Source organism: Acomys minous (assembly GCF_964271855.1).
Source record: "Acomys minous genome assembly, chromosome: 13".
Classification (NCBI taxonomy): domain Eukaryota; kingdom Metazoa; phylum Chordata; class Mammalia; order Rodentia; family Muridae; genus Acomys; species Acomys minous.
In genome coordinates this window covers 103,605,452-103,633,279 of record NC_140495.1, presented here as the reverse complement: position 1 = coordinate 103,633,279, position 27,828 = coordinate 103,605,452, and the positions used below count along the sequence as shown (strand labels likewise).

The following is a 27,828-nucleotide window of genomic DNA, read 5'->3' as shown; positions in this document are numbered from 1 at the left end:
GCCCAACGAGGGACCCGCTTCCCTGAGGGACACCTGCTGCCTCCGTGCTCTTCCTGGTCCTGAGGCTGTCCTCCATTGTCACCCAGGGCACAGGCTCCAGGTGCCGTGTCCTCCTCCTTCTTGGAGTCACTCTTTTTTTTTTTTCCAAGACAGGGTTTCTCTGTGTAGTCCTGGACTCGCTTTGTAGACCAGGCTGGCCTCGAACTCACAGCGATCCGCCTGTCTCTGCCTCCCAAGTGCTGGGATTAAAGGCGTGCGCCACCACCGCCCGGCTCTTGGAGTCACTCTTTCAGCATACTGCCTGAACACCGAGGGCCTGGAGGAAGCCTGAACTGTTATTCTGCTGCCTCGGGATAGCTGCTGGGATCCACACTGGCTTGGACTTGGTGCAGGGCTGGGGAGGCGTGGAGTTCCTGGATAAATGCTGACCCTTCCTGGCTCGGAGGTTCCTGGTGCTGATCTGGGTGGCCGTGAGACGTGGGAGCAGGGCATCCTCACTTCCAACCTCCTCACCCTCGATGCATGGAACCCCACTTGGGTGCCACCGGGGTACATTTGTCACCCACTTCAGTAGCGATGGGAGTGAAGCAGAGAGCTGTGCCCTACGGGGTCTTGGATGTAGGACCACGGAATGTGGGGGCATTTGGTCTCCTTGGCTTCACTTGCGTGGATGTTGGCTTTGATTCGCCACAGAATGTCTCAGAAATACGCATCAACAGGAAAACCTTGCTATAGTTGGGGCCTCTCTGTCCAATCCCCAAGTCTAGCTATCCAGAAGGTCTCAGTGTTGTAGAGGCTGATAAGACAAGTGGCCAGGTGGCCATGCAAATGTGTCCCACCTAAATCTTGCTGTTGCCGTGGCCTCATAGTCAGGCAGGTGGGCACTGAGGTGAGAGGAAGTCCCTGAGGTGGGAGTTCATACAGACTCAGCACAGGAGGATGTCCCAGGTCAGCATCCAGCCATGTCTCAGAAGTGAATGGTATGGAAACCTTCCTGATCTCATGGGGTCAGAGCAGCTATAGCGGAGGCTGACAGGTACCGCTGTGCCACAGCCAGGAGTAGGTGCTGCAGGATTGACAGGCGTAGGTGCTGCAGGATTGACAGGCGTAGGCTACTGCAGGATTGACAGGCCACCTACAGCTCCTAGCGGAGTGCCAAGGCACAAGAACTTGGTCCCAAGATCTTTCTTAGCCTCTGGGCTCCACCTAGGCTGTGGGCGGGGATAACTCCCCAGCCTCATTTTAGAGTCCCCCCTGCACCCCCCCACAAGCCACTAAGCAATCCCATGCCCTCTGCACATACCCAGACTCCATTAGACTGGAGGCAGGAATCTGCTGTTGATGACGTACATCCCACACGCTTTCCTGAGGCTCAAGTACTGCTACGTTCTGTTAATTTGAAGCAACCCCCAAGAATTAGCCTTGAAACCTTTGCAGCACCTGTAGACAACAATGCACCAACGACAACAGAGCCAACAGAGCAGGTCGCTGCAGAGAGGGTACTATAGTGTCCGCCAGCACCCACGGGAGAATCGATGCTCTCTTGGGGGTCCAAAGGACAGACTGAATCTGATGGCTTTAGGGTTTGAGCTGGTAGGAGAGCTAAAGGCTGAAGGGGGTGGGGGGAGGGGCAGCAGGATGGCAGGGGTGGGGGAGGCAGAGGAATGGACACCCTGTCTCTGAGGCAACAGTTTTAACACAAGAATTGGAACTGCAGCAAGCTGAGCAGTTTTCAAACTCCCGTTTCATCACAGAATGGTGGCCGGCAGCCAGGACTTCCGGGTGTCCTCCAATGGAGGCAGTAGGAGCTGGGGCGTGGCCTTCCATGTCCCCCGAGGAGGACCCTGGCCAGGCCCCCATACCCTACACCCACACCCTGAGCAGACTTAGCAGCTCTAAGTAGCACAAGCTGGAGTTCCAGTGGGTGTTCCATGACCACCTTTCTGCTCAGAGGCTGCTCCTGGAGGTGCAGAAAGGAAAGAGTTAAATGGATTCTGGATTCTGGAGGTACCTGGTGGTGGGGTCACCTTGATTCTCAGGCTGGGTTCCTTCCCTTCTGCCAGAGGGAAGCGGTTGAAGGAACCGGGAATGGGGGAGGGTGGGGACCTGGCAGGCCCCACCTCCAGGACCACAGGAGCCGCCCCAGCTCAGAGGCTTGCACTGCCCTGATGGCTCCCGACCCCAGCAGACGCCTCTGCCTGCTGCTGCTGCTGCTGCTGCTGCTGCTGCTGTTCTCCTGCTGCCTTGTGCCTGCCAGGGCTGATGGGAATTCCTTGAATCCTCTGAACCCCCTGAATCACCTGGTGTGGCTGTGGCCCCCCAAGACCTCTGATTCCTCGGAAGCACCAGTCTCTCAGCCCCAGATCAGTTCACCTGTAAAGCCCAGAGAGAGCCCAACTGCGCACGTGGCCCCCCAGGATGGCCTCACAGAACAACGGACGACCCCTGCCAGCCCCACGCTGCCCCCGGAGGATCAGGAAGCTGGCCAGAGCGGGAGCCCGGCAACCCCTGCAACCCCTGCCACCCCTGCCACCCTTGCCAACCCCATCCTTCCGACGGCCTCTGCCGCGAGCCCAGACACGAAGGAGGAGAATGTTGCCGGCGTTGGAGCCAAGATTCTGAATGTGGCTCAGGGCATTCGGAGCTTCGTCCAGCTGTGGGATGAGGACACCGTTACTGAGAACTCTGCTGGGATGGAGGCCTCAGCTGGCTCCACCCCTCCGGTCCTCCTCACGCCTGCCAAGCTCTCCAGTGCCCCCCAGGAGAGCGAGACAACTCTCTGGCTAAGCAGTGGTGTTCCAAGTTCTCCAGATGTTCAGACAACCGAGGCTGGCACGTCGGCTGTGCCCACCCAGCCACCTCCCTCCCTGAGCAGCCTCCAGGCACCACTGAGAAGACCTTCAGCACCCCCAGGTAGAGCATTTCTCTCTGCTGCACAAATCAGGGCTCCTGCCTGGGGGAGCCAGGAGCCCCCCGGGCAGCCCCAACATCTGGAGGGGAAAGGACACTGGCCTATGGCATCCAGGTCCAGCCAGCAGCACGGACAGTCAGATGTCCACTCTGACATCCACGGGCACACACCTCTTCTTCCCCTGGTGACGGGTCCTCTGGTGACGGGTCCCCTGGTGACGGGTCCCCTGGTGACGGCTTCTCTGAGCATACACCATTTCCTCTCTGTTCCTTCCTCTGACCCTTCAGCCCGAATCTCTCCAGTAGCATCTTTACCTGGGTCCCCTGGTGCTTGGGTTTCCCACGTGGCTACCTCGTCAGGGCCTGAGCTTTCTAATGACTCTGTACTGCTGGGATCTGCTTCTCTGGCTGATGCCAGCCGATGCCTGCCCCTGCCACCCGCTCTGGCCATCTGCAGCCGCCTAGGTATCGGACACTCGTGGTTGCCCAATCATCTACACCACACAAACAGCGAGGAGGTAGAGGCCGCCGCACAGGCCTGGGGGCGTCTCCTCCATACAAGCTGCCACCCTTTCCTGGCCTGGTTCTTCTGTCTGCTGTTGGCTCCCTCATGTGGCCCAGGCCCACCACCTGCCCTGCCACCCTGTCGTCAGTTCTGTGAGGCCCTGGAGGATGCGTGCTGGACCTACCTAGATGGGGGCAGGTTGCCCGTCATCTGTGCCTCTCTCCCTTCTCAGGAGGGTGGATACTGTGTGTTCATTGGGCCAGTTGCAGGTAACCAATTGGCTACCATCCTCCCCTTTCCTCTTTGCTTTTTTTTTTTTTTTTTGGTCAAGAGAGCTCAGCCAGGACTGATGGGAGCCTGCCACAGGAACCCCATCCCTGCCTCACTGAGCCTGAGAGTGGCACTGGAGAGGTGCTGGGGTATTGTGTTCTGTACAGGGAGGAGGCCGGGGCCTGGGCGTGGCTATGACCACAGGTTCTATTTCTGTAGCAGGTATGACAGGTCATCACCTGCCCCAGGTGTTCCCTGAGTATTGAGGTGTACTTAGACCTCACAGTGCCTCAGAGTTGCCTGGGTGCTTCCTCAGTCATAGACTGGAAATTGAGAAACAAAGCAGTAACATGACACGTCTAAGGGCTCTTTGACTCCTACCAAGTTCCGGTTGCTCCGTCCTTTTTCCTAGCCTATGGGCCACATTGTTGGAAGTTCTCCCAATGGTCCTAGCCAGCCTGGCCAAAGGGCTGAAAGGTGCCAGCCACACAGAGAGGGTCATGGGTCCCAGCCTCCTACACAACCCACATGCCTCTGGCTAGGTGATGGATGGAATAGGTTGTGTGTGTGTGGGGGGGGAGGGGCGGTTACATAAGGGTAGCTTCCTTTTGTGTCTGTCCAGGGACCCAGCCCCCGGATGGTGCTCCTCAAGCTGTGCTCCTGTGTCCGTAGCTACTTTTATGTTGGGAGGCCTTGGCCAGCCTACAGGACATGGTGTGTGTGTGTGTCCCCTCATGTGGGGAAATGGCCTTGATTTTTGCTCCGTGGGCCCTGGAGCTGGGAGGCTACGCAGAACTCAGAGGGGTGTCTGCTGTAGTCATTTCAGGTATGTAGTGACGCAGCCATGACGGTTCCCTGAGCTTCTGCGGGGAATCGTCTTGTTGGATGCCAGTAGGGTGGACTTGGGTGGCTCCTGGCCAGAATTGCTCAGCAGAGGCCCAGACCCTGCACAGGCTTAGGATATAGCAAGAGAAAGGGATTACAGGTAGGGCAGGGTCAATCACAAGATACATAGCACTCAGTCCTAGGGAAAAGGCACCCGAGTGGCTGGAACAGAGGGACAGGTGGGCGAGAAGACTAGCCAGAGAATTGAACAGATCTCTGGCTGAGAAGAGGTAAACATAGGGTGAGGGACAGGCTACCAAGCAGAGGAGTTGGATCTGTGGGCTGGGTTGTGGAGAAGCCCAGGGGATGCTCATTAGCAGCCACAGCTGGGCCTGAGAGGGTGGGGCTACCCCAGGGCTCTAGGCTCAGATTCGACCCAGCTGGTGTCACCGTGAGTCCCACACACATTCCATCCTTGAAATAGCTGACCGTGGAGTGGCTCAGTCGGCCTCCCGGTGGAGACCGGCACCTGGCCACAGCTGGCAGAGCCCCCCGCCTTGCAGGGTCAGCTCCCACAGGGATGTGCCTCCGACAGGCGGACAGCCTACCACATCCTCTGATTGGGCCGCGAGGGTGATGGGAAATCAAGTAGGGTTCCCATCCAGGGTTAGGCGGGCCTGGCTGTGTGTGTTTCAGGTGCTGAAAGGAAGGCCAGGCCCCCTTTGAGCGAAGGCTTAGCCACATGGGGCACAGGGCCTGGCACACATGGTCCTTACCATGGAGCTTTGTGGGACACTAACGTCTTTAACTGTGGCTGGACATCTGGACAAATTGGGCTGCACCCAAGGTCCTGAGGGAACTGGTCCATCAGGATTGGTGGCCCACTTCCCTGCAGGCCACAGCTGGGTGGCAAACCTCACTGGGCTCTTTCCAGGCAAGGTTGTTAGGGAGGGCTCCACGGAAAGCCGGATAGGAACAGGAGGGCCTCTCAGTCTCCCGCCCAGAGGCTCATCCACTCTGGGCGAGGCCCGACTCCTGCTGGGTCTCTGTGGCAGGCCGATCCCTCCTACCTCAATGTGGAGTAAGCTGGTAGAGTTCCTGGTGGGACCAGAGAGGAGGAAGAGGGTTTAAGCCTTCTCCTACTGTGTTGCCTTACCCCTTAGTGGCAGCTGTGAGGTTTTAGAGAGTTTAGAGGTTCGGGTCTTAGCCCCATGACTATCTGGGGGGCATGGAGGGTCTTCGACTATACCTTTGGGGGTTAGGCATAGTGAGTTCCTACATGGGAGCGCGCACTGTGCGTTTCCTCCTCGGGGTCTGACCATGATGAGTGCTTCCTACTGTAACGAGTCCCAATCCCTCTCGCCTAGGCCGGTGGGGTCTCATCTGACCCCGAGTCCTGCAGCCACCCTAAGCCCCTGGCCTGCACTCCTGCTTTAGCACGCTACATACCTGCACTTCCACACCTGCCTTCGGTTAACCTGAGTTTCTGTTTAATCTTTGATCTGAAGAGACAAGCCGCTTCTATGGAAAAATACCTAAATACCCATGTACACCTGGTCGCCGCAGTCCTGCCTCTATACATCTTTACCTCACCTTGCACACCTGGCCAGGCCTAGCACCCCGAGGCCTCTGCTCATTTGTCTAGCAAAGCTGGTAGCTCCTCACCCGTGTCTTTCCTTCTGACCTGCCCCCCTCCCCCCAAGAGGGTGACCGTGAGGTGAGTGACTGATGCCAAAGTGTCAGGGGAAACATTACAGCATCCATTCGGTATGTGAGGTGACAGCTGGGAGGTAGAGGGTCACCTCATGGCAGCTCCCTGACGTTGGCTAGATCGGCTGGGCAGCATGCAGCTGGGTCCCCTGGGAAGGGTCCTGTGTCTATGGCCTTGCCCCTTAGGTATATGGGGGGTGAGAGTGAGGACCATGCAGGGGTCCCACACCGAGGGTCCTCACCTCTGTTCCCACTAGGACTGACTTCTTCTTGCTGCCCATGTGTAGGGCTACTGTTGGTCCTGCCGCTAACTTCAGGAAGCCCTTCATCTATCTCAGTGGGGCTTGGAAATGACACAGAGCTTGTCAAAGGGCTACATAGACCTGGCTGGACTTTTGGCCTTACCCCCACCCTCCGTGTCTCAAAGCCTTGCCTACCCCGTGAATGACAAGAGAGGCAGGTACAATTTTCCAGGGAGCCAGAAGGCTCTTGGGAGAAAACAAGGTCTGGGGAGACTGAATCCTGCATCTGCAGCAGGCATGTAGACCTACTCGGTGCAAGTAAGAGTCACACATAGTGTAATTAAACCTTTGAACCTTGTGGACCATGTTGGCAGGTTGTGGAGCATTTGAAAAGCAGGGAGAGGATGTTTGGGGGTCCGGTGGGGAGCTCTGCTGTATTCATGCTCTGCCCCCCCCCGTCCCATCAAGGCCCTGGGGAGCCCCCCCCCCCCCCGCTGTTCTCACCTTGCCTTATATCTGACTCCTTAATCAAATGAGAGACTTCAAAATGTTGTTTTTTAGGACGCTTCAGTTAACTCGGGTTTCTGTTTAACTTTGATCCAAGGAGACAAGACCCCTCGATGGAAAAATACCTGAATACTTAACTCTCACTCCTGGCAACCTGCAGATAAAACACATTGTGCATGGTGCTGAGCTGAGCTGCCCGCAGACATCCCTTCCCCCCAGACACACCGGATCCACTGCCTAGCCAGTTTGCAGGGGTGCCCAGGCTTAGAGTGCAGGGGAGCTGGAGGACATGGAGGAGCCTGGGGAAGAGTCTGCAGGAACTGACGAATAGTCAAGGATGCTAAGTGTGCAGTACAGTGACCTCACATGCAGATATTCTGTGAAACACTGACCACATGAGTTATCCATCACTTCTCAGGGTTACATTTTAAATCTAGGTCTGTGTGTGTGTGTGTGTGTGTGTGTGTGTGTGTGTGTGTGTGTGATATTGGGGGTTGAACCTAGGGCCTCACATATGCCAGGCAGGTTTTCTATCACTGAACCACAGGTCAGACTTCTGAACAGTGCATGTAGATAATATAAATTGCCATCTGTCATCACCCCCTTGCACACCAGGTTTGCAGAACTTCCAACTGCCAGACTGAAGCTCTTTGCCTTGGATTAATACCTTCCCATGTCTCCACCTCCACCAGGCAGAAACCCACCCCTGTGCTCTGCGTCTTTCTTTAGGTTGTTAGAGTCCACCTCTGTGAGCGAGGTCACGTGGTGTTCCATTCTCTGCCCAGCTTGTTTCGCTTAGCACAGTGTCCATCGGATTCCTCTACGTGGGGCCAGGACAGGGGTTCCTTCGTGCTCAATGTTGCATTGCACACACAGCACCTTCTCTTTCTCACCTCCATGAACACCCGCGTGGGTTCTGTGTTTTGGCTGCTGTGAGTGGCGCTGCAGTGACAGCTGGGGTGTGGGCGTGTCTTCCACAGCAGGACCTCAGTTCCTTTGCATGCTGCTGATCATGGTGGCTTTACTTTGCTTTCTTTTCTTTCTTTCTTTTTTCTTTTGGTGAAGCTTCATCCCGTTTCCCCTGGTGGCTGACCTAGGTTCCTTTCCTGCCAGTGGTGGAAAGGGTTCCTTCCTTTTCTCCACCACCTGTTGCTTCTTGCTAACAGGTATGAGATAGCGCCGCGTTGCGGATTCCGCTTACGTCCCTGGTGACCGGTGATCTGGAGCAGGTGTGTGCTGCAGGCTGCTCGGGTCTTCTTTGAGAAATATCTGCTCATGTCTTGTGCCCATCTTAACATCTGGTTGCTTGCTTTTTGACTGAGCTGTGTGAATTCTGTACTGGTTCTGGTGACTTGGCCTTCCCTCCCTTGCTGTTTGGCTGGCAGACTTCCTCCCAGCCCGGGTGGGGACCATCTCTTCCTCTTTCTCTTGTATGAAGGATGCAGGCACTTTCTTGGCCATCCTGTCAGCATTGGAGTGTTGGTGTCATTGTCTCCAGGGCTTATCTGTGGTGGTAGCTTTTTGTTATTGTGGTCCATTACCTATAACAATAGCTTAGGAACAGAGAGTGTCGTTTTGCCTCACAGCCCATATGTGTCTGGCTCCATTGCTTATGGCCTTGTCTTGAGGTACAGTCAAGGGCATGGCAGAGCAAAACTGCTCACCCCACAGTGCTGAGAGTAAGGGACCAGGGACAAGGCAGTCTTCAGAGCCAGCCCTCAGCATATTCAGACATTGCCATCAGCCTTCTCCTCCAACAGCCCATTCCTGCCTTAACCCTCCAAAGAAGTGAGTCATTTCACCTCCTGGTAGCTGTACCATGTGGGATCCATGCCTTTTCTACAGGAGCCTGTGGGGGACACATCACACTCAAACCTCAACACCTGCTTCCCTATAGGGGCAGCTGAGGTGGGATCCAGCAGGTAGGCCTGGTCCCACTGCAGCAGCTCAGGCAGGCAGGGACAGTATGTGCTTTGATCCTGTCCTTGGCTAGCTCTGGGAAAAGGTACTTGACCCCCTCAAGGGACAGCAGCGTCTGCCACCCTTCCCATCAGCAGATGACCCTTCTTTCTGCCTTGGGGAAGTCACTGCTTGCTTTCACATAGTTTTATGATGATAAAAATATACTCAACATGAAGCATGCCCCATGACCACCGCTATATGTAGCGTGCTGTCACTTACTGTCTAGTCACCATCTACCTCTGAACTCCCACGTCCCCATGCTAGAACTCTGTCACGGTTAAATGCTGCCAATTCCCCTATCTCTCCTTCCTGGCTATCAAGTTCTTAGCTTAGTTTCGAATTGGTTTGTTCTGTTATATGGCCTGGAATGTTCCCCTGCATTCTGAGTGTCAAGTGTTGTGCTGGTTACCTCTCCTGTTGCTGTGACCAAGTACCTGGCAGATGAAACTCAAGGGAGGAAGGGTGTGCTCAGTCTCACAGTCTGAGGGGACACAGTCCATCGTAGCAGGGGAGGCATGGCAGCGGGAGTGAGAGGCAGCAAGCGTTGCACCCATCATCAGGAGGAGCTTAGGTTGTCTTTTTCTTTTTATTCAGTTTGGAGGCTCCAGGCTGGTGCCTGTGAGCCACAGCTTGTGTAAATTATACAACCAGGATGCTGTGGGGATGATGGTAGAGGAGGCATGGCATTTAGGATTGGGAACGGCTTTCAATCCATTTGAAACCCAACTGTGTGCTGTGTGTGCGCGCGCGCATGTACATAAGTGTTAGGGCTTGCCAACATTAAAGCCTGTGGCTTTGGAGGAAATAATCATTTGACCATATATGTGATAGTTTCTTTCTGCATAATCTATTCTGTATCATAGTTTGTCTTTCTTTTTTTGAGACAGGGACTTGTGTAGCTTAGGAAATCTTGCCTTGGGCCTCTCCAGCTCTGGTTACAAGATATTACAGATACACAACACCACCACGCTGGGTCCATATACCTGTCCATATGCCAGAGACACATTGTTGGTGAATGTAGCTTTGTGGGGAGTTTTGAAACCCAAAATGGTGAGTCCCCCAGCTTTACCTTTTGTCACGATGACTTTGGCTTCCTTGAGATTCGGCATGGGTTTCAGGGTTCCATGTTTTACAGAAGTTACTGTTGGGAGCACTGGGGCTGTGGCTCTGTGTTAGGGTATTTCCCCACAGGGGTGATGTTCTGAGTTCAATATCCCAATGCTGCCAAAACCCAAGCCAAACCAAAACTGCCATTGGGATTTTTTGGGAAGGATTGTTTAGAATCTGCAGGTCATATTGAATGGCTTTTATACTGGCTGTAGTTTGAATATGTCTCCCTTAAATCTAATGGTGCTGAGGGGTGTGTGGTCTTTGTGAGTTGGTGGTGGGCTGTGGTCTCCCAAATGAGCTTAACTCCCTCTTGAAGGTAGAGGGTGTGTGTGTGTGTGTGTGTGTGCATGCGTGCGCTTGCTCACGTCTGCCTTGTCACGGCTGCTAGGCAAGGACACAGCCTTTTGTCCCTTTCTGAGGACACAGTGAGATGGCACTGTCTTGGAAACAGAGACTAGGTCTCAAAAAGCCTTGAACTCAGTACCCAGTGCTTCGAGAAATCCGTTTCTGTTATTTATACATTGCTTGGTCTTGGGTTGCTTCAGAAGCACAGTGAGCGTGGGTGGCATGTTATTTTTTTAATATATTTTATTAATTTATTCATATTTCATCTCAATTGTTATCCCATCCCTTGTATCCTCCCATTCCTCCCTCCCTCCCATTTTCCCCTTACTCCCCTCCCCTATGACTGTGACTGAGGGGGACCTCCTCCCCCTGTATATGCTCATAGGGGATCAAGTCTCTTCTTGGTAGCCTGCTATCCTTCCTCTGAGTGCCACCAGGCCTCCCCATCCAGGGGACGTGGTCAAATATGGGGCACCAGAGTTGGTGTGAAAGTCAGACCTCACTCTCCACTCAGTTGTGGAGAATGTCCTGTCCATTGGCTAGATCTGAGTAAGGGGTGGCATGTTATTGATCTGCCTTTATTTTCTCTCAGTAGTGTTTTGTGGCTTTCACTGTACAAGACTTTTCCCTTCTTGGCTGTCTTTTCTTCTTCTTCTTCTTCTTCTTCTTCTTCTTCTTCTTCTTCTTCTTCTTCTTCTTCTTCTTCTTCTTCTTCTCTTCCTCCTCCTTCCTCCTCCACCTTTTCCTCCCTCCCTCCTTCTCTCAATTAAATAGAAGACAACTTGCCTTGCTTCTCCTTCCTTTAGACAAGGTTTCCATCCACACCAGGGCACAGGGCATTGTTCTCTGTTTTTGAGTCATGTAGCCCAGGCTGGCCTCAAACTTACCATGTAGGCAAGGACGACTTTGGGCTTCTGTTCTCCTGTGCTCTCCTCAGGAGTCCTTCAGTCATGGGTGTGTACTACCATGTCCACTTGGGAATTGAACCCAAGGCCCCATGCATGCTAGGCAAGCGCTCTACCAACTGAGCCACATTGCCCAGCCAGCACATGGTGTCTGTGTGGGCTTTTCACGAGTGGCTCCTTTGATGCTGAGATCGCTTGTTTCTGTTCCTGCTCCGTTGTGGTTTCATCATGCAGCTGTGTTGCAGCTTACCCAGCGCTTGTCCTGCACCAGCCGAGATGACTGGTCATTTCTGCATTTCAGCATGCAGCCTAACCACGCTGATTGATTTCATATGTGGACTGTCCCCGACTCCTAGGAGTGAACTCACTTAGCCAGTACGCAGAGTTCTTTCATTGTGCTGAGAGGATTTGCTGGTATTTTGTTAATATGGGTCATACTGGCCTCATAGAGTGAGATGGAAAGTTTATGGGGGGAGGTGGGAGGGGGAGGGCGGCTGGGCTTTTGTTAGAGGGTTGTTGTTTTTTTTGTTTTTGTTTTTGTTTTAATTCTTCCAGTTTCCTCTCCAGCTTTGTGTCTGTCCCAACATTTGGTTTCCTCATGGCTCAGTCTGGTAGCTTTTGTATATCTAGAAGTTTGCCTCTTGGATTTGGTCTCATCAGGCTCCCATCCCCACCCCCCCCATTCCTGTAGTTAGTGACGGCCCCACCCTTCTCTGACCTTAGTCATGAGTCTCTCTCTTTTTTTCCTGTTCCATTTACAAGGTTCAACAGTTATGTTGATCTTTCCAAAGAGCTGACTTTGGTTTCATTGATCAGATGTTTTCCCGTTATTTGCTTGTTGATTTTTGTTTCATTTTTTCTTTATTTTTCTCCTTCTGTTGGCCTGGAATAGGATTTTTTTTTTCTATTCTTTTTTTTCCCTAATTCTGCATGTTAAGATGGGTTGTTTATTTGAGGCCGTTTGTCCGTTAATGGAGTATTTATAGCTATTCATTTCTCCTTTCAAAGGTTTATTTTTTTTTTCTTTCTTTTTAAAAATTGTCCCAACCAGTTTTTATGGGCAACACTCTTGATTTTTATTGTTTCTAAGTATTTCCCAGTCATTTCTCTGTTTATTCTTGTATTTAACCGGTTGTTTAGGATTGTCAAGTTTAATTTCCACAGATTTGCAAATATTACAGGTTTATTTTGTTTTAATGTCTAGCTTGATCCCAACGTGGCTGGAGAGTGTATATTATATCTGTTGAGATTTTTCTGTGGACTGGCATATGTCTGCCTTGGAAATGTTTCATGTGTAGCAGAGAGGAGCTTGGATGCCACTATGGCTGCCAGTGCTCTGTACGTGCCCACAGATCTGCGGAGTCCTTCCAGCTTGGATGCCACTATGGCTGCCAGTGCTCTGTACGGGCCCACAGATCTGCGGAGTCCTTCCTTATCTTAAGTCCGGCTGTTCTACCCTTTCGTAAGAGGGTGTTGATGTCAGTAGCTGCTGTTGTAGAGCTTTGTTTCTCCCACGGTTCTGCCGTTTTGCTTCATGTATGTTGGTGGTCTGTTGCTGTCATAGCTGTCTCCTGTACTGATTCTTTTCTGTTCCCTTGCCTCTTGTAACACGTGGGTTTAGATTCTGCTTTGTCTAACAGTATAGCTACCCTGCATTCTCCCTGTATCGGCCATCCTTTCACTTCCAGTCTGTTTGGATAGAAACATGTAGAGAACATGTGATTATGGTTTTTAAAATTACTTGGCTGATCTCTAATTAGTTAATTAGCCAATTAATTAATTTGCGTGTGCTTACATGTGACTATGCACTGGCTCACATGTAGAAACTGGAGGACCGCTTACAGGTATTAGTTCTTTCCACCGTGTGGGTTTCTGGGATCAAAAGCAGACACCTTTACTTGCTGGGCCATTTCACTGGCCCCAGTCCTTTGTCTTTAGATTGACATTTAATCCATTTACATTTATTGTAATTGCTGCTCTTGAGGACTGCTGCCCTTGCTCTTGCTATAATTTGCATCTAATACCTCTGTTCCTCGTTTCCTGCCTTATTCTTTGTTGAGATGATTTTTAAAAATGATTTATCTTATATGTTTGAATGTCTTGCTTACATGTATATGTGTGTACTGTATGCATGCCTGGTGCCTCAAAAGGCCAGAAGCGGACTCCGGATCCCCTGGAACTGGAGTTATGGACAGTTGTGAGCTGTACTGGGAAACCAAACCCAAGCCCTCTGCAAAGAGCAACCAGTACTCTTAGCTATCGAGCCATCTCTTCCGAGCCCCTTTAGTTGATTTTGTAATGAAATGTTTAAATTCCCTTTTAATATTCTTCTCATGTATATCCTGTTATTTTTTTGGAGTTGGTTACCATGGTTAGTTAGATTTGTCATCCTGTCTGTCCTTTGATTTCACAGTATAGGATTTGTTCTTATATGAAGGGCTCAAGGGGATACTGGGACATATTTGTTAGGGTAAGGAGTCTATTAGAAGAGTTATTAATGCCATGGACTGACAGGCATATAAACACGAACATGAGGTAGACTCTGAAAAAGGCGTGCACGCACGAGAGAGGGAATTGTCCCTTTTTCTAGCTCTCCGGGGAAGGGGGTTTCACAGCAACTAGGTTCTCTTATGGTCTCAGGTATCAGGGAAGGGCGCCTTCTTTCCTTGTATAGATGTCAGATTCCCAGCATTACATATCTGATGGACGGAGCAGCACACTTGTCCACTCCAAAGAAGCCATTCTTGGTTCTCTCTGCCCTGACATTTTTCAGAGTTCTCCAAGAACTCACTTTAAAATATTTTTCTTCAAAAAGACAAATCTTTTTTTAAAAAAGATTTATTTATTATGTAAACAGTGCTCTATCTGCATGTGTGCCTACATGCCCCCAAGAAGGCATTAATCACATTATATATAGATGGTTATGAGCCACTAGGTGGTTGCTGGGAGTTGAACTCAGGGCCTCCGGAAGAGCAGTCAGCGTTCTTAACCTCTGAGCCATCTCTCCAGCCCAAAAAGTCAGATGGCAAGAGGCTCCTGTAGTCACCATCTCTAGCCCAGAACTCAGCCTCCCGACCTGCTTCATGAGCCTCTGGCCTGGAGTAACGACATTCATGAAAGTGTGACTAGGCCAGGTTCATCCCCACCTCAAGGCGTGCAACCCGAGTCCCACTGTTGTTGTCCTTTGTGGGATAAAGTAGCATCTATTGCAGTAGACATCTTTGGGGACCATTATTGTGCCCACTGAGGTCTGTGTACATGTGTGTGGCTGCACACAGGAACAGGGACACTGCCTCTCACTTTGTATGAGTTGCCTCAGCGTGCATGTGAAAGCTTCTTTAACATATATGCCCTGTGTCTCCCCGGGAGCTGCCCTGCCCTTCTTTCCCGTAGCTGCGTGCTTCCGGTGTTTTCTCTAACACCCTGGGATAACTCTGCACATGGCATCTTTCAAGTGTTACTTGCTTTTGTTTTAATGGCCTGTTAACCCGGTGGAGCACTGGATTTTCTGCCTGTGCATACACTGGTCCAGTACTGTAAGTAGGTCCAGATCTGGGTCTCTGGGATGACTCTGCCCAGGCAGTGCCCCATCCTTGAGATCCAGGACTTTCTTCTTCAAAACAGCATCATATCTGAGCACCTCTTCCTCATCAGAAAATACCTACCAGGGCCACTATTGGACAACGCTGACCATGTGGGACTTTGGAATATCATGTGGGGGGCGGGGTAGCACGTTTCTCTAAGTTGTCACTCGTTTAAGTCAGTTTTAGTCTTTCAGTCAAGGTGCAATGCTGTTTCTGGCAATGTTTTGTTCTGTGTAATTTTCTTTTGTTATGGAAAACAGGTATTTGCCCACCCTGGGCTTGTATGCGCTCTAATTGCTACTGGGTTACAAAGTAGTATTGGGGAACTTTGCATGAACACTTGAGGCTCAGGAGCCTCCATCTCACTGAGATTGTCTCTTTCAAGTTGAACAGAAAAAGTGCTTAGGGTGTGTTATTAAGAAACACTTGCCCTGCTGTATGTACCTAGAGCAACACACACACACACACACACACACACACACACACACACACACACACACCACACATACAACACACACACACACACAGACCACACAGCTGGGCAGCTCTTCAACAAAGGACTAGGCATGATGGCTTCAACTTGAACTGTTCTATACAGTATGGTTGCAATGCTCACCTTGTAACTGTGGCCTGCTGGTTTCCCCCTCAGCCCTTCTGTGCAGTTTTTGCCAGGTTTTTCTTTGCTGTGCCCGTGTTGGCGTTTGCCTCTACTCTCTGCTTCTGGCCCAGCTCAAGTCTCCTCCACCTGAGACTTTGCGGTATATTCCAGTTGCTGGTCCAGCTGAGCCCAAGCCACCTTCTCATTTTATGGCTTTTATTGGCCATGTTTTGTTTTGTTTGCCCCTTGTTCTGGATTGGTTACAGTTTCTCAGTTCCATGAGGACTCTTGAGTATCTCTCAATGTGGCTCCATTCAAGGCTTCAGAAGAGTACATCCAAGACCCCAATCCCCCACGAGTCTGGTGCAGCTTGTCTCCCGTCGCTCAGCTGGGCCAGGCCTAGGTGGATGTGAAAAAGCTCACCAACCTGACTGCTTAGTTCAAATAACTCGCTTGAGCCTCTTCCACGGCAGTTCAGACGGTCTAGTCTGCTGCTTAAACTTATCCCCTGGACTCTGCAGGTGTGTGCTAGGTGACCATTGGATACCCAGGGTGGGTCTAGCACAGAAGATGCTACCACCCACCCTTGGCTCCCGTGTGCCCACAGCTGCTTTGTGTGTTTGTGTCTGAACAGGCCCCAGAGGTTAGAAGCAGGGAGGGGCTGCCGTAATTCCTTCTGACTCCAAGGATATGTTTGGTTTAAGAGCAGTTTCTCTAGAAGGTTCCATAGGAATTGCTTGGTTGGCATTTGGTTATTCCAGACATGCGTGCCTCTACTGCTGGGCTGAGAGTCCCCTAATGGTGACATCTTTCTAGGGTCTGGGAGCACCAGATGCACTTCTGGAACCCAGGCCTAGGCTCTGTGGGGCAGGGATGCCACAGCCTGAGTTCTACAGGGTTGGAGGCCAGAGAGAGCAGGGACAGCCTGAGCCTGGTACATAAGCAGCCCCCCAGAGCGTGTGGGGAGAGCCAGTGGCCAGCTCAGGGATGGATGCACAGTCCCCAGGCCGCATCCCTGGGAGAGCCAGTTGGCAAGGTGTGGGGCCCTGGGTGTCCATAACACCAGTCATACAGAATGACAGGTCTGCTCACAGGGTACTAGCCTAGTTGGAGGCCTTTCTCCAGGGTGGGCAGACACCAGGTTGGTCAGGAGCCTTGCTGAGGGGAGGGGATGTCTCCTGTTGAGAGGCATTCAGTGAGGGTGCGTGCCCTCTTGTCCTGGTCCCTCCAGAGCCAGGCCTTGGCTGTGCTTGTTGGGGATGGAGGTCGGGGGGTGGGGGGCGGGCACTGGCTTCCTTTGCCTCTACGTGTAGCTGAAGGGCATGTGTGTTAAAATGCAGGCTTTTAGAACTGTACCTAGTCACCTCAGGGGAGTTGTGAGCGTTAACTGGATAGGACCACCATTGCTGGATCTGTGTTCAGGTGGGTGACTAGAGGGACCTCAGCTGGCATAGAGGCTAGCCTCTTCCAGCAGGCCCCTGAGCTCTTGGAGGATGGCACAGGCCTTCCTCTCACAGGGGACTGAGCTTCCTGGCTTATGCAGCCAGCCTGGTGCCTCATTCCACCCCCCCCCCCCTTACTCCTTCAATGCTGTAATAGAGAATGGAGCCAGTGATCTTACGGCCTTGGCATTTGGCATCTACTCCCAACAGAGCCAAAAAAGAATTTCGCAGCAAGGAAATGGAAGGACGTGGGAAGAGCAATCGGTCCCTAAGGACCCAGGGATCCGCATGTGACACTGGTGCCTTTCAGCCCAGGAAGCCAGCAGCTGTAGAGTCCTGCGTGTTGCACTAGTGGGGCACCAGGGAGTTTTGCTGTCCAGAAGGAGGGGCCTCGGGCCTCAGCTCCATCACTCAGGCAGCATGCGTGACTCGGCTTCTGAGCTTCAGTGTGGACTCCCTGTCCCAGCATTTCTGGTGGGAAGGGAATGCTGTAACAGCTGTGGTGGTTGTTGGATCACTGACTGCCCAGGGCTAGCCTGCCAATCTTCTCTATCTCAGCTTGAAGGCTGCAGACACCCAGTCCTTTGCAAGCCATGCCCCCCCCACCAAGCCGTGCCCACTGTGTGCCTGGCCAGCACCATGTTTGGTCAGCACTCGAGGCTTAAGGAACATGTGACAGGGTGAGGCTTTCGGGGGACCCTCACAGCCGATTGGACTGTCCACATGGCACACAAAGCTGTTTTTTGTCCCCTGAGGGATGTGCCCTATGACAGCTCTTGTATTCTGGTTTTAAGGGGGGGGCGGGCTCAGTGACTCACCTTGTCCTGTGAAGTCGAAGGGGGGGTCAGCATTTCCTACCTCCTACCTCAGCCTAGCCCCACAGCTGGAGCCTGACCCGAGGCATGGTCACTTGCACACTCCCCAGTATGTCTGCCTCCAAAAGTCCCTTCCTAGAAGAACTCTTGACCATAACGACCAAGTGAAGCCAGGGAAAGCCAGCTTCTGAGCCTAGCTATTTGAATCTCCCAGGTTTGGTTTTTTTTTAACCCCCTAGCTGGCTCTCAGAGCAGGAAGAGCTTCAGTACTGAGCTGGCCTACTGTGTGCTGCCTCTTCTCCCTTTATAGTACAGAGAGGCCTTACCCAATGTCTGTGCTCCTGCTGTGGTCAGGGTGGGGGAGGGGGAGGCTCCGCGCTCCAGCTCCTCACCCCTGTCTTGGGATATTTGCTTTGGCCTGTGAGCCCGTGAGGATGATTTCACGACTGGTGAATGTCTCCTAGGATGCCACTGCGTCCTGATGTGGTCCCGTGCAGCCACCTCACCAGATGTCCTTCTCTCTGCAGATGATGTTGCCGAGGAGGTGGGTCTGTTGCAGCTCCTTGGGGACCTGGTGCCCCAGCAGATCTCACAAATCGATGACCCCGACGTCGGGCCGGCCTACGTCTTTGGACCGGACTCCAACAGTGGCCGGGTAGCCCAGTATCCCTTCCCTAAACACTTCTTCCGTGACTTCTCGCTCCTGTTTCACGTTCAGCCAGCCACAGAGGCCGCAGGGGTGCTCTTTGCCATCACAGACGCCGCACAGGCGGTGGTCTCACTGGGTGTGAAGCTCTCCGCGGTGCGAGACAGATACCAGAACATCTCACTGCTCTACACGGAACCTGGTGCCACCCGGACCCAGACGGGTGCCAGCTTCCGCCTGCCTGCATTTGTCGGCCAGTGGACACACTTTGCCCTCAGCGTGGACGGAGGCTCCGTGGCTCTCTACATAGACTGTGAAGAGTTCCAGAGAGTGCCGTTTGCTCGGTCCCCACAGGGTCTGGAGCTAGACCATGACTCTGGCCTCTTTGTGGGTCAGGCCGGAGCAGCGGATCCCGACAAGTTCCAGGTAACCCGTGCTGCCCTACTGTATGCTACTCCAGGGGAGGAGGGGACAACAGAGACAGGAAAAATCAGGTTCCTCCAGGTGATGCAGTGGGGCCATCCTCAACACTTGTGGATGCAGTGGCATCTGCTCCCTCAACGCTTGTCCTTCGATGTCACAGAAGCACTGGGCTTTTATGAGTTCTCTGAGACCCCAGGGTCAACAAGATGCCTGCTGTGGGCTATTTCTACCTGGGCTCCGATCCTGAATTGATCTAGGTATGACCCAGGGCCTGTGGTGAACTTGAGGCCCCAAACTTAAATTAGAGAGTGTGGGATTTAGTGAGGGCTCAGCTACTCCACCTGGAAAACAGGTGCTCAGGCGTTTTGTGAAAAAGTCAACAAGAGAGGTGTGGGGACGGACATACATCTCTTTCCCACCTAGGAGTTGTGAGGAGACTGCTCTAGGGTTCCGGGTCATTTGGACAACCCTGTCTCAAAACAACGAGGAAAATTATTCAAAGCCAGTCACAGTAGGGTTTTTCTTTGGCTGCGCACACAGTAGAGGGAGCACTCTGGCAACGGGTACGGGGACATCACACAACAGGCCTTCTTAGCTCAGCCATTCTGGGCTGTCTATTATTTTAATGAAGTCTTTGTGACTGGTGCCACAGTCACTGGGTGACAACGACAGGCCTGTGGCTCTTTCCCATGCTCCGCAGGAAAGTCCCAGCCTTCCTGGCCCTCATTTCTTGTAGGAGGATGCTCTTCCTGGAAATCCCAGCTGGGAAACCCAGCCCCACTGGGAACCAGTGCGTGGGGACCCTCAGCTGGCACTGACTCACGGCTCCTGAATTCAGGACTACAGCCATCAGCCGCTGGACGCCCCTGCCCCACCCAGACAGGGGTCCCTGTGTGTGTAAGAAAGGTCATGTCCCCAGGGGACAGACTCTCAATTATGACCCAGACAAGGGCCTCCTGTTTTAAGTTGTCCTAAGTCTTGTGTCCACAGCTCTGAAAGCTGACCTTCTGCCTCTGGTAGGAACTTTTAACCCATGGGGTTCAAGAGCTACCAGGACTTTGGCACCAAACTGGGCCCCTTCATGTTTTCCTTCTGATCTTCAGACACGATTACCAGAAAGTCGAGTGTCGTCATTTCCAGAGTGGGACATTTTGCTGTGCTGTCCCCATCATTTCCCAAGGGGATGGCAGACACCACAGCCTCTGTACATCTCCTACTTCCGTAGTGGAGCTGCTGAGGGCACAGCCTTACCTAGTGGTGCTGATGGAGGGGCACAGCCCCCACCGAGTGAGTGGCTTCATCACTGACTGGGCCTTGTCAGGCTATGTAAAACAGGTTTGCACGTAGATGTGTAGACTAACTGTACCTGGGACATTTTCATTTTTATTTCTTGGTGTCTTTGTGAATGCACACCTTTCCTTTTTATTTTTTAGGATCTACTTAGTGGTTTTGTTTGTTTGCTTTGTTGTTGTTGTTGTTGCTTTGTTTTTTGGTGAGGGGAATTCAGCCATTTCTTTGTGGTTTATACAAATTCTTCATATTTGAAAGAAACTTATTGCTGGTTGTGTACACACAGATTTTATTTCCCTGTCTACTATTTGTCTTTTCACTGAACAACAGTAACAACATTGGGGCATTTAAAGTGTTTATTTGGTTTATTTGGGTCTGGAGAAAACACCCACAACCTTTGATATGAAAACCCATTGGTGATTGGCAGAAGGGAGGCAGAGAGCATCCTGGGACCTGTGTTGTTTCTGTGCAGACCACAGGCCCCTCCCCAGCTGACCTGAACAGTCTGACCCTGCCTGTTCCTGTGGGCTAGGCCTCAGGACCTTTCTTACAGATTTAAGTCAGATGCCAGCAGGAAAGGAGGTGTGCTGATGGCAAAATAGAAGATAGGGGAATTTAGCACAAGATGCATGCAGACTTGGTGCTGAGGTCTTTACAGAGGAGTCACTGTGCCGAATGGTTCACCACATGACAGAAGCTTAGCCCAGCACCTTTGGGAGTCTGGGAGCCAGGGAACTGGAGAAGCAGAGAGCTGGGGGCCAGCCAGATGGAGAGCTAGGCTTCCTGTGAGTCATCCCAAATGAGGATGCTCTGTCCCACCTGCAACTACACGCTGCCAGGGAGAGCCTGGCTGTGCTTTAGCATCTCAGTACTGGTCCTTGCTAGGTGACAGTCCTCCCAGTACTGGTCCTTGCTGGGTGACAGTCCTCCCAATACTGGTCCTTGCTGGGTGACAGTCCTCCCAGTACTGGTCCTTGCTGGGTGACAGTTCTCCTTGTACTGGTCCTTGCTGGGTGACAGTCGTCCCAGTACTGGTCCTTGCTGGGTGACAGTCCTCCTTGTACTGGTCCTTGCTGGGTGACAGTCCTCCCAGAGTGCTGCCATTCATCTTGTCTGTTGTTTGAGTTTAGTTGTGGCTGTCAGTCTTATCAGTTTCCTTAAAGCTTGGCTTCTGACATATTTTAGTACAGACGCTCTGTTCCTTATCTTATGAGTCCTGCAGCTAACACTCCTCTTTGGCTTTATTCCTCCCGTCAGGGGTTCCCCTACTTCCTCTCATTCTCTTGGTTTTCTTTTGTCTTTCTTTCCCAGTGTGGGGTGCCAGGGCCCCCCAGGTGCTGGGCCAGTGCTCTCCATTGAGCCCAGTGCAGCTTGCCTTGTCTTACGAGTTTCTCGGCTTAAGGTTTCAATGCCAGCATCCCTTTATCCCTGGTGCCTTTGACCTCAGGAAAGACCCCGCTAAGCACAGCTTTCCTGGTGCTCTCATTCAGCTGTGAGCATCTCAAAGTCAACTTTCATTTCCTTCATCAGGACTGCGGCTCAGCGATAAAAGCTTTTGAGGCTATGAATTTTCCTCAGGGGACAGTTATGGCTCTACTGTAAAAGTGGTGGTGTGCGTCTTTTTTTGTTTTGTTTTGTTTTTGTTTTTGTGCCTTTATCCCAGCACTTGGGAGGCAGAGACAGGTGGATTTCTGAGTTTGAGGCTAGCCTGATTCTACAGAGTGAGTTTCAGGTCAGCCAGGGCTGCACAGAGAGACCTTATCTCAAAATAGCGCCCCCCCCCCCCCCCCGCCTCAAAAGTAAATGATTGCGTGTGTGGTGCCGTGAGGTTGCCCCAGCCGCAGGTTCATGGCATCAGAACAGGCCTTCCCGCATGAGGGGTAGAGCAGGCAGCAGAGATCCAAATCTGACCCCAGCAGTTCTGGTCCTGATCAAGGGAGAAGGGAGAACTCCTCGGTCTACTTTCAGTCGGTCTCTCAGGGCTCTCCTCAGCAGTCTTTCCCACGGCTTCTCTCAGGGGTTCCCTCTTATAAAGCCCCACAGACAGCTCTTCCACTCACCCGAAGTTTGGGTAACCTGTGGTGGGTACGTTGCCACAGCAGGCATGCCGTTTCTGTCCCTGGGTGAGGTAAGAGGCCAAAGGAGGCTGGCTGTGATGAAGTGGCCTATTGGGACCTGGTCACAGGAGGGGACACCTGAAGCCAAGAGGCCCACTAAAGCAGTGTGGGGAAAGTGAGTGGTCAGAGCCACCATGGAAGTGAGGCATCAGCATGCAGAGCAGGTGGCATGGCTGGGGGTCACGGGCAGCAGGAAACTAGGCTAGCCATGAGAGGTAGGAAAGGGAGGGAGGAAGGAGGGCCTGGTGACTGTCAGGCTGAGGGAAAAGGGGGTGGGACAAAGAGGCCACCCTGAAGGCTGCTGGGAAAACCCAGATGCAGTACACAGAGACAAAACTAGCAGCTGGCCCCACATCTGGCTTCAGCCTCTGGTCTTGGCTGCTGGTTCACTGCTCCTGCTGTAGCAGGTCCAGGTGAGCCAAGACAGCGCATGCGCCTCCTGATGCAGGTCGGGTTTCGTCACTTCCCCAAGGCTACGGCCCTGTTGGTCAGCGTGGTAGGAAGGGTTTCATGTGGCCCTCATCTGTCAATGTTCACAGTCCCCCAGTTCCCAAGGTCCAGATTGCATAACTTTGGGGGCTAAGTCCGTTAAATATTTGCAGTGGGTCGTATGGCTTTTGTACGGCTGGCATCTCCCCCATTAGATGTTGGGAGAACTCCAGGGTGTGTGGGAGTGTGGGTCATGGGGCGGGGGGTGGGGGGTGGGGAAGGTGGCAGTGGTGGTGGAAGAGGCACAAGGGCAGGGCTTGAAGCGGAAGTAAGTGTAGACACAAGTCTCTCCTGCCCTCTGCAGGCCTTTTCCAGACGCAGGCCGAGTGAGTGGCACTGTCCTCAGGAGTGAGCCTGTCCATGTGCAATGCCATGTGTCTGTCGCTGAGCCCACCCGACTTGCTTATCACACCAGCATTGTCCTTAGGAAGCGATTTTCTAGTATTTATTTATTTATTTATTTATGAGACAGGGTTTCTCTGTGTAGCCTTGGCTGTCCTGGACTCACTTTGTAGACCAGGCCGGCCTCGAACTCACAGCGATCCACCTGCCTCTGCCTCCCGAGTGCTGGGATTACAGGCATGTGCCACCATGCCCGGCTGATTTTCTAGTATTTAAACCTGATTCTTCCTGATCCTCGTGGGGCTCTCAGTGGTCACCATGGCACCTGCCACAGCAGCCCTGAGTGGGCTTCTTGAGATGTCCATTCTGTTCTCAGATGCTGTTTTCTTACCCCTCCCCGCCCCCCTCCCCTCCCTGAGACAGAGTTTCTCTGTGTAGCCTTGGCTGTCCTGGACTCACTTTGTAGACCAGGCTGGCCTCGAACTCACAGCGATCCACCTTCTTCTGCCTCCCGAGTGCTGGCATTAAAGGCACGGGCCACCACTGCCCAGCTCAGATGCTATTTTGACCCGAGTGTGCATCCCCTACCTCTAAATCTATGCAATGGACCTGTGCCTGAATGACGCATGGCTCCCAGGTATGAGTGATGCTCACCCTCGCACACGCACACACAATCAATATGCTCCTTCTCACACAGTCATATCCACTTACGTGCTAACCTGGTGCTAGATGGTTAGCTCTCCCAGAATCCTTTTGGACCAGACACTGCCAGACCATTCTTCCCCTGCTAGTCCAATACTGTCCCTTTGGTCTATTTTGGGTACATATATCAGTTCTGTTTTCCTTCTAGACATAAAGGCCTCCTGCACCTCAGACCATCATAGCACATGGGATAGGACACACAGAGTCCCCACTGTCACAGCGTTGGTCCTGAGGGGTCAAGCCCTGTTTCTCTGTCTCCCCTGAGGCCCACAGGGTTGAGGCAAGCCAGGGCTTTCTTTCTGTTGCTCCTCCCCAGAGACTATCCTCCCATGACCTTGAACAGGGCCTAGGTCTCCTGATGGCCGGTACATTGACATCTGTGGATGGTGGTGGCCTCTGTTGGCCTGAGCGAGGGCTTCAAAGGAGGGATTCTGCCCCTGCCCTCTCAGGTGCTGAGGACACTGTGGACATTGTAAACTTGTGAGTGTGTGGGAGAGTGCAGTAGGCAGGTGAAGATAGCATGCAGAGGGACCTAGTCTCACTAGTTTAGTTTAGGCAAGGGACACTAGTGTTGGGCCTCAGTGCTACCGATGTATCTCAGCTACTGAGGGCAGCGCCGGTCACAGTTGTCACTGAGATCAGGATCCTAATCTGCTGATGTTGAGTTACATTGCCACCTCCCTCTCACATGTCTGGGGATGACCCAGTAGATACCAGTGATGTTTGTGCTCCCTGGACATGTGCTTTCTAGTTGTCTCCCTGAGGAGACACTATATGCAGGCTGATGCTGCAGTGGCGGCCCTTGGGCTGCACCTGAGACCCCCTGGAGGGCTAGTGCGGCTACCCGGCACCTCAGGTAGCCAGGTGTGGGTCAGCGTGGGATTCCAGGGAGAGGGCTGTGGATAATCGGTATCTCCATGTAGCTTGACTGGTGGGGGTGGGGGGTCAGACCGGCATTTTGCCCTCTGGTGATCCTTGCCGTGGTTTTTCTGGGATGTACCATAGTTAGGTGGCAAGAACGGTGGTTTGTCACAACGCCATACTAGAGGTAACTGACAGGGTGGCAGTTATCTATAGATATGAAGCCAAACCAGCTTTGTGGTGGGCCTGCTGGGTGGCTAAGGGTGTGATTTCCAAGTGTGTACTTGGCTGCTGTGATATTAGCCCTTATGCGTATGTTTGCCTGTGAAGGCCTTGTCCCGGCTGGAAGTGACCAAGTCAGAGTGTTTGTGGGGTGCACGGCTCTCCTGAAGCCCACTTCCCTCTCGCTTACCTGGGCACATAGTCATCTGGCATCTCATTCAAGCTGTGTGTGTATATATACGTGTGTGACACACTTAGGCAGGGACACATGCATGCATGTGTGCGCACACAGAGTTTGTTGTCCTGAACACTGGGAAGGGTGGAACATGGGGTCTGGGGTGGACCTGGCCCAGAGTGGCTGTGACCCCCTGGGTGGTGCTGGGGAGTATTTCCCAGAAGCCAGACTGAACTGACCACTGAGAAGAGAAGAGGTGAGGGAAGCCTCAGGCCGGGACCCACAAGGTAGGACTGTTAGTTGGGGAGGTACGATTGAGGGCCAGCTGATGAAAACATCTGAATTTGGGACATTCCCTGGGATAAATAGGACAACAGGCCTATGAACACAGCACAGGCCAGCCATCGCCTGCTCCCACAAGGTTCCCAAGGTAGAGTGACGGCTACATTTTTTCCCCCCTAAATGGCTGGAATAATCAAAAAGTTATTTTGGGATGTGTGAAAATTAGTATGAAACTCAGATTTCAGTGTCTCCGTGTCAAGCTCTGTTAGGACAGCCACACCCTTCCCTTAGTGTCGATAAAGTGTTATTCACTCAAGAGGACCAAGAAGCCAGAAGGAGGCATTTCCCGTCAGGCTGCACTTCCAATCGGGCCTGCCTATGCTCGTTGTTAGAAAGTCACTTTGGAATTGAGGAAGGTGCGGTCTCAATTTGGTAAACTGAAATTAGTGTAGTGAAGTACAATCCAACGTACAAAAATGTAAACACAGGAAAAGCGTGTGAGCTCCAGCATATCCTGTTGGGAAGCTTCCAGGACGCCCTCAGGCAGACACCCCGGAGCCTGCAGGAGAGACAGCCACCCAGACAGGAAGCATGAGGTGCGGGGACACATTTGTTGTCCGGTATCTCTGATCCTCCCAGCCTCTCTCGGCTTGGCCCAGAAACAGCCACACTTGAAAGCCAGTTGTGAGCCTGCGTCTTAGTCCTGTTAACTGAAGGGAAATTCCCTGGTAACGGCAGGCTAGGCTGGGAGCCAGCATGAGTCAGAGGCTTGCCTGAGCACCTGCCTTCAGGGCCCCAGCGACTTAGTTTCTCTTCCTATTTTTATGACCGGATAATCTGACTGGAAACCACATAAGAAAGGAAGGCAAGTGCTTATGTTGGCTCGCAGTTTGAGGGGAGACAGTCTGTGACAGTGAGGGAAAGCGTAGTGGTGGAGGCGGCGTGAGGCAGCTGGTCGTGTTGCCGTCAGGGAAGCAGAGGATGGGCAAGAAATAAGATGGGGCTGTAAAATGTCAAGGCAATCTCCCAGGAACCCAACTCCCTCTGTGAGACACCGCCTCCTAAAGATTCCACAACCTGCCGGGCATGATGGCGCACGCCTATCATCCCATCACTCAGGAGGCAGAGGGCAGGCAGATCACTATGAGTTCGAGGCCAGCTTGGTCTACAAGTGAGTCTAGGACAGCCCAAGGCTACACAGAGAAACCCTGTCTTGAAAAACCTGGGGGGAGGGGGGCGGCCAGGAGGGAAGATTCCACAACCTTCCAAACATCGCTACCAGCTGATGGCGGAAGAGTCAAACACCTGATCCATCGAGCGACCTTTCATTTTTCAAACTAGTGACCCTCTGCTTCTGTCTAGGGGTTGATCTCAGAGCTGAAGGTACGCAGAACCCCCCGGGTGAGCCCTGTGCACTGCCTGGATGAGGATGATGACGATGAAGACAGGGTGAGTGATGGGGGTCTCCCCACTGTGAGCAACGGTCTTAAAGTGGTATACTGGGAAAAGCCAAAAGATGCCAGTGGGATGCCGGGGTCCTATGTCTTCAGACACTTTCCCCTGCCTCAACTTTCCATTTCAGAAAGTCAGAGACCAACCCACAGTGATGTAGTGTGACATAGTGGTCACACTGTGGAAAGTGTATATGTTCTTGGTTTTGTGTGATATGTGTTTATGTGTGTATGGGGGGGGGTAGTTATGTTTGCCTGTTGTGTGATGTGTGTGTCTCTTGATGGTCTGTGTGTGCCTATTTTATGGTATGTAAGGTCTCTTTTCTATGTGATGTCTGTGTGCTGTGTGTCTTTTTTTCTTTTTTTCTGTCTGATGCTATCTATATGCTGTGTGTTCTCTGTGTGTGCAGTGTCTCTTTTGTATGTGTGGTACGTGTGCCGTGTGGCTTGCGTGTCTCTCTGTGTGTTGGTGGTGTGCTTGTCTTCTGTATGTTATGTGTCTTCTGTATGTGCGGGGTGCATATAGTATGATCTGTATGTGCTGTGTCCCTGTGTGTCTCAGATGTCTGTGTGTGCATGTACATAATATCATGACAGTCAAGGAAACAATGCACCTGTTACCAGAGGTCGGGGTGGGGGTGGGGGTTGTTCCAATGGAGATAGCTCATCACGACATCCCCATCACTAGTCCGAGCAGAGTCTGGCTGTGTGTGGCTGTGAGCGGTGGAGTATTCTGCCTTATACGTGTGTTTTCATATTTTACCCCATCGAGCTGTTACTTTTTCCAGGAGAGAAGTCAGAACATGGATGGCTTCCATGTAGTACCAAGCATCAGTCTCTAGCGGATAGGCAGTGTGCACTCCTGAGTGTGCCACCCGCTGAGCACGCACATGTGCTGCCCATGCTGGCTGTCTGTGTGCCCGTCCCACCTGGGCCACCTCGACATTGAGGTGTCACTGTGGGTTCTATGGGCCCAGGTGGGAATTTCAACTCTGGGTTTCTGTTAACTTACACACCTTGATAGGAGGACAGGCTGCCCCGCCCCCCCACCCCCGGCCTCCCCAGAGCTCCCAGAGGCTGCAGGGAAGCATGAACATG

At 52.4% G+C, this 27,828-nt stretch overlaps 1 protein-coding gene across 6 annotated transcripts in view; it reads left to right on the top strand.

Moving 5' to 3' along the window:
- COL18A1 (collagen type XVIII alpha 1 chain) overlaps positions 1 to 27,828 on the top strand; it is a 110,898-nt gene that overhangs the window by 48,710 nt on the left and 34,360 nt on the right. For 2 of the 6 annotated variants that reach the window (XM_084754292.1, XM_084754291.1), the window contains exons 1-3: positions 1,888 to 2,913; positions 18,258 to 18,802; positions 26,642 to 26,728. In XM_084754292.1, the coding sequence (XP_084610418.1) occupies positions 1,932 to 2,913; positions 18,258 to 18,802; positions 26,642 to 26,728 (1,614 nt within the window). In that variant the 5' untranslated portion in view covers positions 1,888 to 1,931. The other 4 variants (XM_084754296.1, XM_084754295.1, XM_084754293.1 and 1 more) reach the window with 3 other exon arrangements.